The sequence below is a fragment of the Carcharhinus amblyrhynchos genome, chromosome 3 (genome assembly GCF_965287045.1).
Source record: "Carcharhinus amblyrhynchos chromosome 3, sCarAmb.v2.hapA, whole genome shotgun sequence".
Taxonomy (NCBI): domain Eukaryota; kingdom Metazoa; phylum Chordata; class Chondrichthyes; order Carcharhiniformes; family Carcharhinidae; genus Carcharhinus; species Carcharhinus amblyrhynchos.
The window spans coordinates 26287743-26306487 of record NC_137326.1 but is presented as its reverse complement, the minus strand read 5'-3'; the positions used below and the strand labels follow the sequence as shown (position 1 = coordinate 26306487).

General features: G+C 39.0%; 1 protein-coding gene across 2 annotated transcripts in view; it reads left to right on the top strand.

The window, feature by feature from the left end:
• The first annotated feature begins 397 nt into the window (after positions 1 to 397).
• The window catches only part of LOC145337663 (protein bicaudal D homolog 2-like), a 67320-nt gene continuing 48972 nt past the window's right edge, over positions 398 to 18745 (top strand). The window contains exon 1 of one of the 2 annotated variants that reach the window (XM_080182478.1): positions 398 to 907. In XM_080182478.1, the coding sequence (XP_080038604.1) occupies positions 692 to 907 (216 nt within the window). In that variant the 5' untranslated portion in view covers positions 398 to 691. The remainder of the gene's footprint in view (positions 908 to 18745) is intronic. The other variant, XM_080182487.1, reaches the window with a different exon arrangement.

Here is an 18745-nt window from a genome sequence, read left to right as displayed (position 1 = left end):
ATCTTTGGGGGGGTGGGGGCCGGGCGGCCCGACACGGGGAGGGGGGGGTTGCTGGGCGGCCCGATCTGGAGGGGTGGGGGGCAGCCCGATGCCGGGTGCGGGGGGGGCAGCCCGAGGCCGGGTGCGGGGGGGTGGGGGCAGCCCGAGGCCGGGTGCGGGGGGGTGGGGGAGCCCGAGGCCGGGTGCGGGGGGGTGGGGGCAGCCCGAGGCCGGGTGCGGGGGGGGCAGCCCGAGGCCGGGTGCGGGGGGTGGGGAGTCAGAGCGCGGTGGGGGTGTGGCAGCCCGAGCCGGAGGTCGCCGGGGGGGGGGGGGGGGGGGGCTGCCTGATTGAGGAGGTTGAGGAGGGGCGGAGACAGAACAGCAGCTCCGGCGGCAGCAGCTGATCGGGGTCGCCGCCGCCGCCGCCGGTTGTGTTTAACACCGGAGCCGCATTCCTTCTCCCGCTCCGCCTCTCCTTACGCCAGCTCCTCCTCCGCCATATCCCAGCCTCCTTCCTCCGGGCTGACAGCCCGAGCCGCCGCCGCCGCCTGTCGGGGAAGGAGTTTGCCTGTGGGAGTGGCGGCGAGACGCTATGGTGGGCACCGGAGAGCAGGCGTCGCGGAGCCGGTTTTAAGTCCTCTCCCGGGAGTGGCGGGGAGGGGGGTGTGAGGAAGAAGGGAGGCGGTTGTGGGGAGAGAGCGGCACCGCCGCCATGGAGGTGGAGGAGCTCCTGATGGAGAGTGAGAGCTTCCTGCGCACTGAGGTGGAGAGGCTGAGCCGGGAGCTGAGTGAGACAACCCAGGAGAAGATCCAGGCGGCCGAGTACGGGCTGGTGGTGCTGGAGGAGAAGCAGAGCCTCAAACAACAGTACGATGAGCTGGAGAGCGAGTATGAGACAGTTAAACAGGAGTTGGAGCAGCTCCGAGAGGTGAGGCTTATTGAACAGGGGGAGACAAAAAAAACCTCCCGGGATCAATCCCCCCTTTTTTGTATTTTTTTAAAATTAAAAAAAAACTAAGATTGCTCAAAGTGTATTGGACGCACGATTCAAAAAATAACTGCCAGGAGACCCAGCCCATTGCCCAAGGGCGTCTAACCGCTGACAGATTTGAGCAGCAGCTCTCAGCATCTGCCACCTCAATTGTTCACAATCTCATTTCGTTTTTTCCTCCTCCTCGCCAAGCTTTTCTTTCTTCTCCTCCCCGCCAAGCTTTTCTTTCTTCTCCTCCCCAGGCTTATCTTCCTTTACCGTCTGACAGCTTCGAACTGTCCTCCCAACCCTCTGCCCTGCAGCAGGTCGATCTCTCATGGATCGGATTGGTGTCCACCACTGAGATCCACTCAGGGATCTTGTCAGGGCACAAACCGGTGGACAGAAATGACTTCTCCCCACCCCGCCCCCACTCATTTAATTTTACAAGCTGGAGAAATCTGTTCACTTGAGTTTGTTGGCCGGTTCCCAAAAAGATGTGCTTTTCTCCACACGCTTCCAGAAGTTTTTTTTGTGTGTAATACTGACTTGACAAGCTCTTAAATTCACAAGAGAAACAATTTCAATCTGCCACATGCACAAATTAGTTTACATTAGAATGTACGGCACAGGAACAGTCCTTTCGGCCCAAATAATGTGGTACATCCAGCAATCAGGATGTTCAAATTGTAAAGAAATGTTTGAATATACAGTACACCCACCAGCATGATCTGCTGACAAAGGCATGCTCTTCTGCAGACATTCTATAACTGCCCAACAGGAAATAGTTGTGACTCATCTACTAAAATTCCCACTCAAGACACTGCTGAACTTGACTTGACGCCTACTTTTAGCATCCTGGGTTGGATTAGGGAGTCATTGGGAAAATTATGGATGTGAACTGACTTGCTGCCACACTGGGCTCATAAATACATAATTAAGTCAGTTACATTCTGAAAAAGAAGTGCATCTTTTACATCATTTTCACAATTGTTTCATCTTTGTTTTGCTTCAATTGATAATTGTCCTTACTTTCTACCTTGGAAAAAATAAACTGGTAAATGGAGGTCTATCTGTAGAACACAGATCTATTTGAGCTGCCTGACAAATCTGAATTTAAATAGATTCATTAAAATGTAGATTATGCAACATTTTTATAGAATTATATATGCTAGAGTTTTAATATGTTTTGTATTGTTACATACGGCAAATGTAATATCATTTGAACTGGGGTCTCGTTCAGATAATGGGTGAAAACCCAAACATGAAAACGTGTGAGAAATACTTGAAACATGTTCAATAAACAAATAACTATAGTTCTTTGGTTTATCATGTTTGAATGAAGCTTTCAAAACATTGTATATTCATAATGTGTTTGAAGAACTAGTGAAATGTTGGATGTCACATTCAGTAACTTTATAGGTTTAAATAATGTTTAATGTATGGGAATTTTCCTCTGTGTTTTTCACAATATTAAATGGAATTTGAGCCCTTTGAGTTTTTTCCTAGTTTCAATAATTGAACTGGCATTTGTGTTTGAATGATAGAAGTTACTTGGGAATAGTACCCTCTTCAAACTAAGGAAAGTTTAAAAAATTGAGTCACAATCCAAGGGAGTAGTTTTATTTTGTTGCTAGATGCAGGGTATGATCAAAGATGGCATATTTGATTTCTAAAGACAAAAAAATGTAATCTATGAAAGGATGTGTAATAATGAATGTACATTCCAAATATTTTCATGTCTGCAGAATCAGGTCTAAGTGGCAACAGTGAAAATCAATTCTTTTTAAACCTTAAGTGATGGAAATTCCATTTTTAACATTGTTAAAAGAATAGTTTGTTCGGTGGGGGTGGTTAACTGAATTAAATTGTGGCATGAACTGTAAACCATAATTTACTCAATTGTGGAATATGTTAGAAGAAAATTTTTTTGGATAAATTTGAATCTGTTGAAGTCAAACATTGAATAACAAAAACAGAAAATGCTGGAAAATCTCAGCATCTATGGAGACAGAATAGAGCTAATGTTTTGAGTCTGGATGATTCTATTTGGGAAAGGGAAAATCACTATGTAGTATCTGGAGTAACAGTTGTGTAATTCTGAAAGGACAGAAAGCACTTGAAATTGAGCTGAAGTTTGAAGCACATTTTAAATTTATAATGTGTTACTTAGTATCCTGTGGATGTAACGGATAGTAACAGATCATCTGTCTTTAAGCTGACGTGCTAAGAAATCTCCTTTCTCCTCCCATGCCGCATGATTGTTATTGGATAAAACAAACTCTTGTAGTTTGTTTATTATGCAGGCATCTAAAGAATGCTGGTTGGTTTTCTCCCTCTTGTAGATATTGATAAAGGGTGGGTGTCTCATAGCCATTTCAAATTTTGGGCTGTATGAGATTACAGTTGGAAATAGAATAGCTTGAAATATAAAGAGAAGGGTGTCACTGAAGGAGGTGCGCACAACTATCATGCTAATCACTCATTGTTCTTTTGTTGGTGATTTTTTTTGGGCACTTCACATCTGGCTTGATGTCAACTCTGTGCAAGTGCTGATCACATTCCATAAACCCTTTTTGTATCTCACTTATTTTCCAGTCTTAATTTTTTTTTACAGAAGCTTTAATTTTTTGTGAATTCTGAACTCTAGCATTGAAACATCTAAAACAATTCTTTATTTCCATGTTAATATTATTTTATTCAAGTTGTTATATTTGTTGCTTCATTGCCTTAAGTAGCTATTGTAAATATAGTTTAGACATGCATACAAAGAGCTTGCTTGTATTTTATGATATAACGAGGTGATATCCAAACTGGTAAATAGCAGTTGTAACCTCTCCACAATTTAATGACTGTTAAATCTTATTTGATATGTAAGATTCTGTTCAAATAATTTTCAGAGTGAGCGATAAGAAAAAGATCATTAAAGCTGTAATGCCAGTTGCCCAGGATAGTATTGAACTTTCAATTGGGGTGCTATTTTTCGGTCAGATAGTTCTGTTGGCAACAGTGTTACCAACTAACTTTGTTTACGTAGCTCATTTACTGTAGATATTTTTTTCAAGGCACTTCACCAAAAGGGAAAATAAATAAAGTACGTGGTGAGGTGAATAGGAAATTTGTTTGAACAGGCGAATTTTAAGAATGATTTCAGATTTGGAGAGCAGATGGGAAGCATGGCAAATGTTGGTATTAAAATGTCGATTAGTGAAATAGAATTATAGAATCCTTACAGTGCAGAAGGAGACCATTTGGCCCATTGAGGCTGCATTGACAACAATCCCCCTAGGCCCTATCTCCATAACCTCATGTATTTACTCTGCTAATCTCCCTGATGCTAAGGGACAATTTAGCATGGCCAATCAACCTGTCTGTTTTTTGGAGTGTGTAAAGAAACCAGAGCAAACCCATGTTGACATGGGAAGAATGTGCAAACCCCACATGAACAGTCACCCAGTCTGGAATTGAACATGGATCCCTGGTGTTGAAGTAGCAGTGCCACACCTTCTACTTTGATCAGTTTTCGATAATGGTAAACCCATGAAGGTGCTTAACAATCTCCAGACTAAGTTCCTGGGAAACCTGGTATCGTTACTGTTTGTCTCCTTTAGGAGAGTTTGTGCACGTGTGAATAAGAGTGCAGGCTTAGGAATCACCAATTAGCTGTTGGGCAACAGATTGCAATTTAAGCTGATTAAACTGCATTGCTTCCCACTTTGTGTCCAGCCAGAACAACCCCTAGTTTGGCTGGTAGGCTTATTTGAAGCAGAACGGGAAGAATTTCAGTCCCCAGTCATGGATCTACCGTGTTGGGTTCCATCAGCGAAGCCAAGTTGTATAGTGGACTTGTCTGTCTCGGGTTTTAGTTCACCAACTCTGGCAGAAGATGATATGAAGTTCTCTTGCAAGGTATGCCACTTTGGAGGCAGCGTGATCTTCCCTGCTTTGATTTTTCTTCTTTTCATTGGTTGCTGATTCGATTTTAAAAGTGTTGATTTGAACTCTCTTCGGTAAATGGCACAGTCCTTCACTTGTGGGAAGGGTATGTAATGAATGGTGCAGTTAATGTGAAACCTTTAAAGAGCAAGTTATATTTGCAAATTTTAAAAATCTGGTTGAATGTGCATAGTTAGACGTTTTTATGTCTAAGTTTACAAGAGTGACTTCTACACTAGTATCAGGTGTTGTTATGGCAAAGAAATCAGAATCTTTCAGTTATGATGCATGTTCAAATTTAGTATTCCAACAAATGTCATTTTTTTAAAAAAGCCATTTTAAGTAAAATGTTACTCTGGATATTTATTAAAGAATGATTTTAGTAGCTTATACCTTTTGCTCTGGTGACTATCTGACTAAGCAACTTTAATCTCACACAAACTAGTCCTTGGCATGCTAAAAGAATCTGACCATTTCTGGCAATTTGAAGCAAATTATTTGCCCATGTTTCTCAACAGTTTTCCAATGGGTTATAAAGATGTGCATACCAGGTGTAACATAAAGATCATTATGATTGCTAACAAAATATAGGATTAAATTAGAACAGGTCTTGTGTTGATGCTTTCAGGCAGTGGATCATTTGAAGGACAATATTGAATGACAGTTTTTGTTATAGCCTATTAGTACTTGCTGATATTTTTTCCTTTCCGTTCCTTTGCATGCTGAGCATATGTCCTGTGATGTGGCAGTTTTTCAGCATATCAATCAGATTAATGTTCTTCAAATAAGGAAGCACGGGGACACAGTGATTATCACTGCTGCCTCACATCACCAGGAACCTGGGTTCGATTCTGGCCATGTTTGACTGTCTGTGTGGAGATTGCACGTTCTCCCTGTGTGCTCTGGTTTCCTCCCACAGTCCAAAGATGTGCAGGTTAGGTGGATTGGCCATGTTAAATTGCTCTTCATGTCCAAAGATTTGTAGGTTAGGTGGATTAGCAATGGTTAAATTGCATGGGGTAATGGAGATAGGGCAGAGGGGAAGACCTGGATGGTATGCTCTTTTGATCAGTCAGTGCAGACTTAATGGGCCAGGTGGCCTCTTTCTGCACTTTAGGGATTCCATGGTTTTGAATGTACATTTTGGCACTGAGTGGTAAGCTGTTCGCCTTTTGAGGGGCAAGGAGAATACAATGATCAGGGGTAGGAACTGTTTCAGATTAATTTTGAGATGAAGAGGCAGTGAACATTTTTCAAAGTTTGCTGACAATTGCTGGGTGGAAATGTAAGCTGTGAGCAAAAGACGGAGAGGGTGCAGAGAAGTAAAGATAGGTTAAGCAAGGAAGCAATAAGACGGTAGATGGAATAAAATGTGGGCAAGTATGAGCTTATTCATCTTTGTTGTAAGAATAGGAAAACAGAATATTTTTTGAAAGATGTGAAATTTGTAAACATTGATATTCAGAGAGGCCTGGGTGTGCTTGTACAACGAATGCAGAAAGTTAGCATGCAGTTATAGCAAGCAATTAGGAGGGCAGATTTACTTCAAAGGGATCAAAGCACAGGAATAAAGAAGTCTTGGTACAGTTGTACAGGACCACACCTAGAATGTATGTAGTTTTGGTCTCTATATTTAAATAAAGATAATCTTGCATTGGACGCTGTACAGCCAAGGTTCACTAGATTGCTCTCTGGGGTGAGGGTGTTGACCTATGATGAGAGACTGAGTAAATTGGTGATACATTTTCTGGAGTTCAGAAGATTAAGAGGTGATTTCATTGAAACATACAAGATTCTGAAGGGATTTGATAGGTTAAATGCTGAGAGATTGTTTCTGCTGATTGGGGAGTCTAAAACACGGGGTGGGGGTGGTTGCAACCTCAGAGTAAGGGACAAATCACTTAATCTAAGATGAGAAATTTCTTCACTCAAATGGCTGTGAATCTTTGAAATTCTCCACCCTAGAGAGCTGTGGTTGATGCTCCATCATTGAATATGTTTTTAGACAGATTTTTGGTGTTACAGATTCGGGGAGAAGGTGAGAAAATGGAGTTGAAGCCTAAGATCAGCTTTCATTGTATTGAATCTTGGAGCAGGATTGGTGGGCTGTATGGTCTGCTCATATTTCCTGTGCCCCTATGTTTTCTGTTTTTGTGCCTGATCAGGCATTAATTTTATTAAGTATAACTTTCTTGGTCATATATGGCATGGTTAATTTCAGACTCATTCAATCTGAGTGGCAAAGAATGTGTAGTTGCTTGCCCTATTCAATCAGGTATGAGATACCTGCAGAAGCACTGCATCGTTTCCATTTCTTATTTCCAGCAACTTGAAGGGCAGAGATATGGGCAATGGTAAATCTGACTAATGATGTTGCTATTTGTTGACCTTTCATAGCTAAACACCCGTTTATTTCCCAGAAATAGTTATTCTGCTTTAGTTTTAATTTTGTACAGTTCAGTTCCTTTACAAGTCCTATTTAATGTTCTAGCTGTAAGATGAAATGGAAATGTGCAAATCAAATGAGTATTTTGGTCTGACTATAGTCACAGGATTTCTTTTGAGATATTAATAAAATTGTGGTGAACTGTAACATGCTTAGGTGTTATTAATTTTCATGTTTTATAACTGTTGTGTCAGTGATCTTTGAAATCTGTAATGTCAAATGAAGAAAAGAATATGTTGAGAAAAGAATACTCATTTGAGATGGGTGCTAGTGTGTGTAATTGTTAATTTTGTTGTAGCTAGCTAATTGTTAACTCATGATTCCTGATTTACTCAGTTAACAATGGGGCCGGTCATGTGTTGGTGACTGTAAAGATTACTTGGAAATATGTCACTGGTCCTTCACTGTCATGTGTCAAAATCCTTGAACTCCCTTCTTGACAGCATTGTGGATGTACCTACACCACGTGGACTGCAGATCCTGCTAAAGAACAATTAGGTTTGGGCATTGAATGCTGGCCCAGCCAGTGATGCCCACATCCCTCAAATGAAGTAACACAAAAAAAGCTGACTTGACAGTGCAATCAATTGATATTTCAATTCCTTAAACAAGGAAAGTTGCATTGATGAATAAGGCATGCCAGCCCATTGCAAGATGGTTCACTTTTGTTTCTGTGTGAACCTTTGACCTCTGCTGTGCTAGCAAGAGAAATGCAGATCAAAGATCAGGTATTTGTTTCCAATACGTTGGCTTTGAGAAGCGATTAATTTCAAAGGGAGGATCGTGGAACCTTCAAAGGAAACTTGCTTATTTTCTCTTTAAAAATATGTTATTAAAAGGAAACAAAAAATGGAAAATTCTGGGAGAGGGCAACAATACATCAAATGTTAAGAACTTTTCCAATTCAGCATTGATATCAAAATAAAGTTCCCCAATTCCATTTCAGGTTTTGATAATGTGAGCTTACTTTATATTTATTTACTGGGATTGTCAAGCACCCAAATGGTGTATAGGCACATGGGCTACTGTCAGTCATGCACTGAGACCATTTTAGACGTCAAGTTCAGCGTGTTTTGCATCACACTTCTACCATTTAAAGGGATAGTAGACCAAAGTTTTTAAATCTGGATTTGGGAAAGCTAAATAGAATTAAAAGAATTATGATTGGCCTACATCTTTACAAATGTACATGTGAACAGGATCTAGCAGGTGGTAGGAGAAATGGTTGCAGCTGGCTTTTGCCAATAAATGTAATCCAGTTTATTCATTTTTGTTTTAGCTTTTTTCAGAAGTATAAAGTTTGTGAGTCAGTGCAGAATTATAAAATTCTGCAGCACAGAATGGAAGCCATTCAGCCCATCAAGTGTCCTCAAACTGCCCAACAGCCCCCATCTGCCCATTCTCTGTGTATGCTGAATATTATTGCTTAAATGTTACTTCACTTATCTTTTAGAAGGTAGATTGGATTTTGTTTTGGATAGCACATTCATATCTTAACAAACTTCTATCTTTGTGGGAAAACAACCACCTAATCTCATCTTTCATTCTTTTGATAATTTTGATACTTTTAGTTATCTGTCCAAAAGATGGTGGGAGCAGTTTCCTCTATTTACCTGATAGGTATGTTGGAGCTGCACTTTAAATTCTACTTTTTAGAAACTAAGACTGAATTATGGAATTAATATAGTGCCAAACTCAGTAATGTAAAATATGGTTTCCTTTGTTCTCTTTCAGACTTGCTTAATTTCATGATCTTTATAACAGGTCAATTTGGAAATGGCTCAAGAGTTTCTATGTCATATTGGCATTGCTTCAGCTGCTTATAACACTGTAGTTGCTTTCACTAAATATTTAATCTTTATTAACTATTTTGATGAACGTTTGGGCTTGATCCTACAAAAATTGAGATTTGCTGTGCCAACTCTGTAGCTTCGGCTGTCTATATTGAGTTGAAATGGGGACTGAGATCATACATCTAAAGTTATCCTGGGTAGACTGTGAGCATGAATAGAACAAATATGGCCAGTCCAAATGTTTTATTTCAGCACAAGAGTTTATTCCTATAAGCACCCAATTGAGATGTTTGAGTATATTATTCTGTATCACAGCTAAGTTTTGTCTGGCAATTGCCAATTTTATGGCATGTTCTTTGTAATAAATACATTTGAAAAGCTAGAATATAAAATAACATTGGTATCTGTTCGTGTTTTCTAATCCTTTCAAGACCTCGCCCTTCCCTACCTCTGTAATTTCTTCCAGCCCCACAATCCTCTGAGGACATATCTGTGCTCCTCTAATTTTGGCCTCTTGAGCATGCCTGATTTTAATAGCTCCAGCATTGGTGGTTGTGCCTTCAGCTGCCTGGGCATAAATCTTTCCTCCTCTCTACCTCAGTTCCTTCTTTTAAGACTTCAAAAAACTTTGTCAGGGTTAGTTTTTTTTTGACATCTACCCTAATGTCTTCTTATGTAGCTTGGTGTTAAAGTTTGTTTTATAATGCCTGTGAAGCACTTGAGACATTGAATTACATTAACAGTGGTGTATAAATACAAGTTGTACTTGTTGTACTCATTGTTTTAGATGATGATCTTTGTAGGCTAATTGATAAAAAGAGTTGTCATCCAGTTAGAGGATGATTCAGTACTAAAGTAGATAATCCACACCTAAATGTATTCATCGATTTGAAGTTGCCCCATTCAGAAAGTAATTAGAAAGGTCAAATTGAAGATAATCTGTAAGTATAGGTTAATAATATTTTCAGTTTTTTCTCCCATTGATTTTTACCTCTATTCCCTTCTTACTCTCATTATATCATCTAGTATATATTCTACTTACAACACCAGCAACTAACATTTATGAAGAACTTTAACATAGGGAAGCATGCCAGAACACTCCACAGAAACATAATGGGCACAATTTCCCACCAAGTCAAAGAGTGAAACACAAATCTTGGTAAATAAGTATATTTTAAGGAGAAAAGAGGTGGAAAGTCAGATTTGGGGAGGGAGCAGAACCTATGTATATCACCACAGACACAAAGAACAAATAACAAAGAAAATTACAGCACAGGAACAAGCCCTTCAGTCCTCTAAGCCTGCACTGACCTTGCTGCTCGACTAAACCAAAACCCCCTACCCTTGCGGGGACCATATCCCTTTATTCCCATCCTCTTCATGTGTTTGTCAAAACGCCCTTTTACTACAGTGTCAGCTTCCATTACCTCCCCCAGCAACGAGTTCCAAGCACCCACTACTCTCTGTGTAAAAAAAAAAATCTGCCTCATATATCTCCTTTAAACCTGTGCCCCCTAGTAATTGACTCTTCCACCCTGTGAAAAAGCTTTTGACTATCCCACTCTGTCCATGCCTCTCATAATCTTGTAGACTTTTATCAGATCGCTCCTCAACCTCTGTCATTCCAGTGAGAACAAATTAAGTCTCTCCAACCTCTCATAGCTAATGCCCTCAATACCAAGCAATATCCTAGCAAATCTTTTCAGTACCCTCTCCAAAATCTCCACATCCTTCTGGTAGTGTGGTGGCCAGAATTGAATACTATATTTCAAGTGCGGCCTAACTAAGATTCCATAAAGCTGCAATATGTCTTGCCAATTTTTAAACTCAATGCCCCAGCCAATGAAGGCAAGCATACCGTATGCTTTCTTGACTACCTTCTCCACCTGCATTGCCACTTTCAATGAGCTGTGTACCTCTACACCCAGATTCCTATCAATACTCTTAAGGGTTCTGCCACTTACTGTATATTTCCTATTTGTATTAGACCTGGTGCCATTGAAAAGAGTGGATGCACAGGAGGTCAGATTTGGAGAACTGTCGTATTCTTGTAAGCAGAGTGAGGCCATGAAAGTATTTGAACATAAGAATTTTACAATCAAGGCATGGGAGAAAGGAAGTGAATGTAGGGCAGGGAGCACAGGGTGATGAGTGAGCAATACTAAATGTGGGTTAGGATATGAGCAGTAGAGTTTTGGATGCAGCATAGGGCCACTCTCTAAAGATCTTCAATTTGCGTTGAACTGGACCATTTCTGCTGATCTGTAACTGGATGCCATTTCTAATGTGTTATTACTATTACTTTATGAATGGTGTGTGGTGGATCAATAGGAACCAAGATTTTCCCTGTAATTTTCAGACATTGTCATCCCTTTTAATACAGCAGAGTCAAAACAAATCTTTATTTGTGCTGTAATTTTGCTTTAGTCAACAGTTTTATTTGTTACTGAGGTGTATCATCATTACTTGCATTCCATCAGGATAAAGAATTTAAAATTATGCTCCATAGAATCCGCAGCACAGGAAGAAGCTAATCAGCTTAACAATTCCATGTCAGTGATTATACTCTTCACGAGCTTGTTCCCAACTCTCTTCATCTAACCCTGTAAACATAACATTTATTTCTTTCCCTGTCAATATTTCTAGCTTCCTTCAAATGTACGTTCATAATCATGTTCTGTGTGTCATCAGAATGTACGTAGTACAATGTTGGATCAGGGGTAGATGACTAACATGCCCTGAAGCTTTTGGCACTGTTTCTAACTAATCAGTAACACATTTTCAGCGAGAAAAAGAGGACATCTCAAGCTAAAAATCTGTGTGTGTTCTTTGGCAGGAATTCATTGCCGAATTACTATTTGGGAAGACCTATTGGACCTTGCAAAACTGCAAATTTTCCTGAATGAGATGTATAGGCATGCACAGCAACATGACCCCACTTTTGTGCAGTGGCAAACATAGCATTTTGCTGAAGCTTTTCTTATGCATATATTTGAACAAAAAGAACATCTGTCTCTCAATATCAAAGTTAAGGTAGAGAAAAGATGTGAGACAGGAAGCTAACTGAGAATCACATGGAAATTCTAGTCAATAATGGAACTATGAATTGTTTGAGTGCCCCAAGCAGATTCTTTCTAATATGTAGGTTAATTAGCCTTGACTGTTTTAAAAGCTTATAAGGTCAAGATCTGGGCAGCATGTCTCACGTTATGCAGCAGCTGGTGAGCTGTTAGCTCTCTCATGATTTGTCTGACAATGTACAATGTCATTTTCATCAGGATAAAGAATGCTAAGTCATCCCACTCTTCGGGTTTACAATACTTAGCAGAGAATTTACAAAAGTGGTTTAAATGTGATTTGACAATGGGCACTCTGAACTGAAAGTTGAGGTTTCTAGTATTCTTAAAGATCAAGGTTTGAGAGTTGGGAATTTTAGAGAATAGGACATGGATTACATTTGTTTGTCTTAAGAATCAAAACAAACACTTTAGCCATGTGAGATAAATTTTAAATTTATTTATAATTAAACTATGAGAAACTACTGTGCTAAAATGCAAAAGTTAAATCTGGAATCAGAGGGAATACTTTTTTTGAAACTGTTTTCTAGATTAGAGTACTACTGGAATGCAGGTGTAAATCCATACAATTATTCTCTCATCATTGCTTCTGTTCTTGGGTATCTACATGGAATCGCTTGAAGTTCTTGAAATGTTGGCGGTTCGTCCGTTTGCATTTGACTTTTCTTGTTGCCCTAAGTAGATGATTCTGCCCCAGTAATCACACTAGATGCACTTATGCATCATAACATTTCTGTATTTATTTCCTTCAACATTTTAGTAATGTTTATATTAGTCATAGTTTTTAAAAAATCCTAGTTATTTTTAATTCAAGTAATCCTTTGCCAAAATATGCATATTGTATTAATGATTTTTGATGTGATATGTAATCATCAGGTGAGCATGTATTTCTGCATAATTCTTAATATTAGTGATGGCTATTGATCTTTGTGTGAGGTTGACCTAACAGCATCAATCAGACATGTTTTCATTTAGTTCACAGGTCAGATGTTCAAACTGATGACCTCGTTAGTGTCTATCACAAATGGATGGCCACTTGTCTGTTTCCAAGTGTCCCATTAGGGATCTGCTAAATGTGCAATGTTTTGGAACGTTCAAAAGCGGTTTAGCAATTTTTGATCTATTTCATTTTTGTGATAGTTTTATGGAAATGAATGTAAGTAGTTGTCATTTGGAAATGCGTTTTTTTGGTTTAATTTTGATTTAATTTACTTGTGTGGAGTTTTTATGTTCAGTGGACTAGAAGTTTGCAGTATATTTTTAGGTTCAGTATTAAACTCTTTGCAAAGTATTGAAAGTTTCACTGTTGTGGCAGTTTAAAATTTATCTGGAACATTAACATTAACATGACTTATTGAGTTTGTTATTGTGCATTGATATTGTGACATCCTTAATCAGGCAGATTTATAACTGCTTTATTGAAATTTGAGACTAAACGTGTTGCTCTGATGATGTAGAATTTTGGTTCTGTCAACTCTCTCTTGCTGTTATGAATTAGGTTAAGCAAAGTACGTGAAAGCAAATTCTCATTGACAGATTGTTGCTTTACATGACAATAGTTCTGTTGGAACTTTGACTTTTTGTGTTACAGTTTTCAAAGAACACAATAAAGCCTTCATTACTTCAATGTTTGTTTGACGATTTGTTTCTGAATTAAGCTGTAGGGCTTGGATAAAGATTCCATCACAGTCCTGCACATTTTAGGATGAAGTTGGTTAACGTGTTTTATACACATGTATTTGCCTTTATCATACTTGGATTATTGCTTAAGCATTTCATTTTATAATGTTAAAAACAAATACAAAGGGAAAATTGTAAAAATGACATCTTGAAAGAGTTTGTGTTTGTTTAATAGTAATTAAAGGAATAGCATTATTGCTTTACATAGATATTAGTGATTTTGCATTCAGTTGAACATCTAGTTTAAAATACATAAAAAAATTAAAATTACTGCATTATTATTGAAGACTGGCTGACACCTAGATATAATTTCCTTAATGTGTACTGATGGTACTGCCACTCTGTGCTGAGTATTTGCATACATAATATATAGTACAGAGCCTGCTTTCTGATCTGCATTTGGATGAATGTAGTTTTTGTATCCTTTGATTGCTGTTGTATTGGACATGCAAAAGAGGTACTGGCAGCTGTTTGTTTAGGACGTGAAACTGAATAATTGTTATCTTGCGTATGTGGTGAGGCCGTATACGAAGAGCAACTGTGAAATTTCTGCCTGATAGGTGGCAGTTTCAGCTGGTGCATTCATGATATTAGACATGCACTTGTGCCAAATTGTCTGTCTTTTCTAAAGCTTTTCAGCTGTGCATATCTCTGCCAATTGTTCCTGCAATTAAGTTGATTTTTTTAAAAAGGGCTTGAATTAGGACTTAATCCTTTATTGATCCCACTATTAAAGGATGAATCCTCATCTTGCTAAGAGGGTTCATAGTTTGGCAAAGTGTCCGAACCAGTAGAAGAGAGTTTGCATTGTAGCATTGTGACAGCTCTTTTCAGAATAATACTTTGTGAAAGACCAAATGATATCTAATCCACGATTGTCCCATTCACACATTATCTGTCTTTGATCTAAATTGGTTCTGTGGTGCAAAATATCTCCGGTTTAAAATTTTCATCCTTTTGTTTAAATACCTCTGTGATTTATCCCTCCCAAAAAAAAAATCCTTCTCTCCTGGATTTTTGTGCCTTGGCCTACAAATGTGCAGACTCCGCAAAGACAGAGACCCAAGCTGGGAATTGAACCCGGGTTCCTGGTGCTGTGAGGCAGCAGTGCTAACCACTGCGCGCCAGATCAAGGAAGTAAGTTCTGTGTATATTTGATCAGGTACCAAATGTTGAAGGGCTGCGGAGTTGATAATTTGGCTGATCAGTAAATGCTTGGTTATCTTATGTTGTAAGTATTTCTTTATAGAGTCCCTTCAAATTATTCAAGAGAATGGATAAATTTATACATTCAAAAAATGTCTTATGAAAGGAACAATGAAATGCAGCCTATTTTGAAATGAAACCCTTGGTCAAGTTAGGAATGGCGCTGAGCAGGATTGTTCCCAGGTATTTGCAAACTATTGATGTCAGATTCTTCAGCCTGTCTGGTGTAATGATTTGTTTAATGTTTCATGCCAGCTTAATGTTAATTAATTTCACTGCCAGTGAATTAGAGAAATTCAAAATTAAGATTTTTGGTCCACTTAACAGCTAGTATTAGTTGTATATTGATTGTGTTTAATTGGATGCAGATGTGGGCATTCAATATAGATTTATTTGGGCTCCTATGAATATTAACAGAGTTTAGTTGATTAGATGGCTAATGTATGGTTCTGAATAATGCCAACAGTGTGCGTTATATTTCCATTTGGCTAAGATAGACTTGGGATCTGCCTCCTCAACTGCTGCATATTTGATGCGGAGTAGTGTCACTTGAACCATATAGCCAGCTGTGTGCCCCTCAAATAGACAGAAATACCTCACGAGCTATGGCTAAATGCCTAAATAGGAACAGACCAGAACCGGGTTTGATTTTAGGAGAGCATTTGTTGCTATAAAACAAATAGGCTTTGGTGTTGTTTTGGGAGCTATCTCAAGGACTATGTATTTTGACAGAAGAACTGTGCAGCTCGAGACTTCTTGGTGCTGAACTCGTGAGCCAATCCATAACTATCATCTGTCACAGCATTTCTCTGTTTATAGTCTCAGCTTTGTGTAGCACAGATTGCCTGCAGTTCAATACTGTAGCAAAGGATTGATTCTTGAGAACTGGCAATAAACATGCAAACCGTGTCCACACTGGTCTTTGAAAGAGGGTTAGAAGTGTACAAAAGAGTTGCTTAAGACTGATTCTTTGAGAGCCTTTGTTTATTATTGCCGCTCAGCCTAACAGCACGTATAGTTATAAATGTTCAAGAAATTTTAAATTCCATGGGCATTGAATGTTTTGCATCACATTGTGAATGAATCTACTGTAATCTGATGTAAGATGTGATGGCAGACAAAAATCAAGTAATCCAACAGTCTTGAGTCTGAGGGCCTCTCGATGCAACATGTTATAGAAGTATCCCCTAACGTTATAGCATTTGCTTTGCCATTTGTGTCTCTGTTCAAGTTTAAAGAACTTGTATGTACATCTGTGTTAATAAAATCAGTGGAGACTTCACTACAATGAAGTTGAGCAGAATTTGTTTTCATTTTATAACTCTTGCATTCTGAGAAGGTTCCTAGTTCTAATTTCAAATGCAGACATAACTGACGTGCATTATCTGCCTTAAACTTCTCTATACAAAACCCTCTCTGCCCTCTCTTCTTAATTCATTGTTTACTTCATGTCACTTTTCATATTCACTTTTCCTATGTTTAATAATATGACATCAAAATTCTTCTAAACTTATGTCAGTTTAATATTGCAGCATTAATATTTCCTATCTTTGTCATGAACCAAGATCCAGCCAAAACTGGAATGTTGCTTGATACAAGGCACCAGACTACAATGTGATATTAACTTGGTGTCATACCAATTAGTCAAAAGGATCCAAACTGTAAGGCTGTAGTATCTTTCTTCCCTTTCTCACTGAGCAAGCCTTGCATTTATATAGCACATTAAGAATTATGCAGCCAATTAATTAATAATGGTGCTTGCTGATCAATTAGTTAGTTTGGCAAAACAGCCAATAGGAAAGAGGTGAGAGATTAGAATTTGAGGTGGGGTTTGTGGAATTGACTGGGCAATTAATTGGGATAGTAATTCCCCAATATATGCATTTATTTGAAGACTTACCTTTTCCATGGTCCGCTAAGCTGAAAATTACCTAATGTTTGCTTATACCCTAAACCTGAACTTGTATCTTTATCTGGCCATCTTCAATGAATCTTTCCTTTTTGAGTCATTGAATGTGCTGTCACCTCCCAAATCTATGCATATCTTTCCTACAATTCCATTCAGTTTTCTGGACCTGCCGCAGCATTGAACTGATCCTTATCAGAGTCACAAATTATACCTTTGTGACTGTTGTAAGCTATTCTTCCTTGTCTTTCTCTACCTGTCTGCGACCTTTGTCACAGTGGACTACACCACCCTCCTCCAGTTGATGTCCTGTGTTGTCCTTTTGGGTAGGTCTGCCCTTGATTCCATTCTTATCTGTCCATCAATACAGAGGATCACTTGCAGTGGCTTTTCTTCCAACTCGTGCATTATGTTTGGAGTTGTTTGTTTTCCCCCCCCGCCGCCCCAAACCTTGGCTGTCTCCTATTTCTCTTCTGTGAGCTGCCTCTCAGCAGCAGCATCATCAAAAAACACTTTCCCGATGACACCCAGATTTACCCACGTTGAGCCACTGCTTCTAATTTGCCATGTTTGTTTTCCTTCATCCAGCTGAATGAGTAAAGGTTTCATAGAATCCCAACAATGCAGAAAGGGGCCGTTCAGTTTTGACAAAGGGTCATCTGGACGCAAAATGTCAGCTCTTTTCTGTCCTTACAGATGCTGCCAGGTCTACTGAGATTTTCCAGCATTTTCTTTTTTGGTTTCAGATTCCAGCATCTGCAGTAGTTTGCTTTTACCCCCACCTGTGCAACTTCCTTTAGTCCTACATATCTCCAAATTCTATATGCTCCTCCAGTTCTGACCTCTTGTGCATCCTCACTTTTAATCACTTCACCATTGACAGTTGTGTCTTCAGTTGTCTAGGTTCTGAACTCAGGAATGCTCTCCCCATTCCTCACTGGCTCTCTAATTCTCGGGCTGTCTTTTAAGTAGTTGCTTAAAACCAACCTCTAACCAAGTAAAAACATAAAATGTTGGAAATATTCTGGTCTGGCAGCATCTATGGTGAGAGAAACAGTGTCACCTTTTCAGATTGGTGACCCTTTGTCAGAAATTGAAGTGTTTAGTGATGTAATCATTTTTAAACTAGCTAGGGAATGAAGAGGAAGGAAGAGCAAATGAGAAGATCTGTGATAGGTTAGTTGGCAAGAGAGATAAAATAACAAGGTATAAAAGTGCAAGGCATAAAGAGAGTGCAAACTGGACAATTAAAGAAACAAAAAAGTGTGTCTACAAATATGGGAAAGCAGAATCACCATCAACAGCTGTCATCGCTATGGTCTGAAATTGTTGAGCTCAGTGCTCAAAGATGAGGTTGTGTTCCTCCAGCTTTTGTTGAGTTTCATTGGAACTATGAAGGAAGTTGAAGTCAGAATGAATGTGGAACAGAGAATCAAAGTAACAATATTTGACAATTTGAAAAGATAGAAACTTCAAAAAAGTTGTGTGGTAGCTCTGTTAATTAAGGATGTCGTTAATATAGTAGTGAGAGATGACTTTAGCTCGAATAAGCAAGATGTAGAGTCCCTTTGAGTAATGATAAGAAGTAGAAGAAGTAAGAGGTCACTTGTAGAAGTAGTTTAGTAGTCACACTGTGGAACAGAATACACAGCAGAAATAAATGGGGCGTGTCTGAAAGGGACTGCAGTAATCAGGTGCAATAAGGTGGCATTGATCCACATATAGAGTGGATGAATCAGATTTGCAAAGATA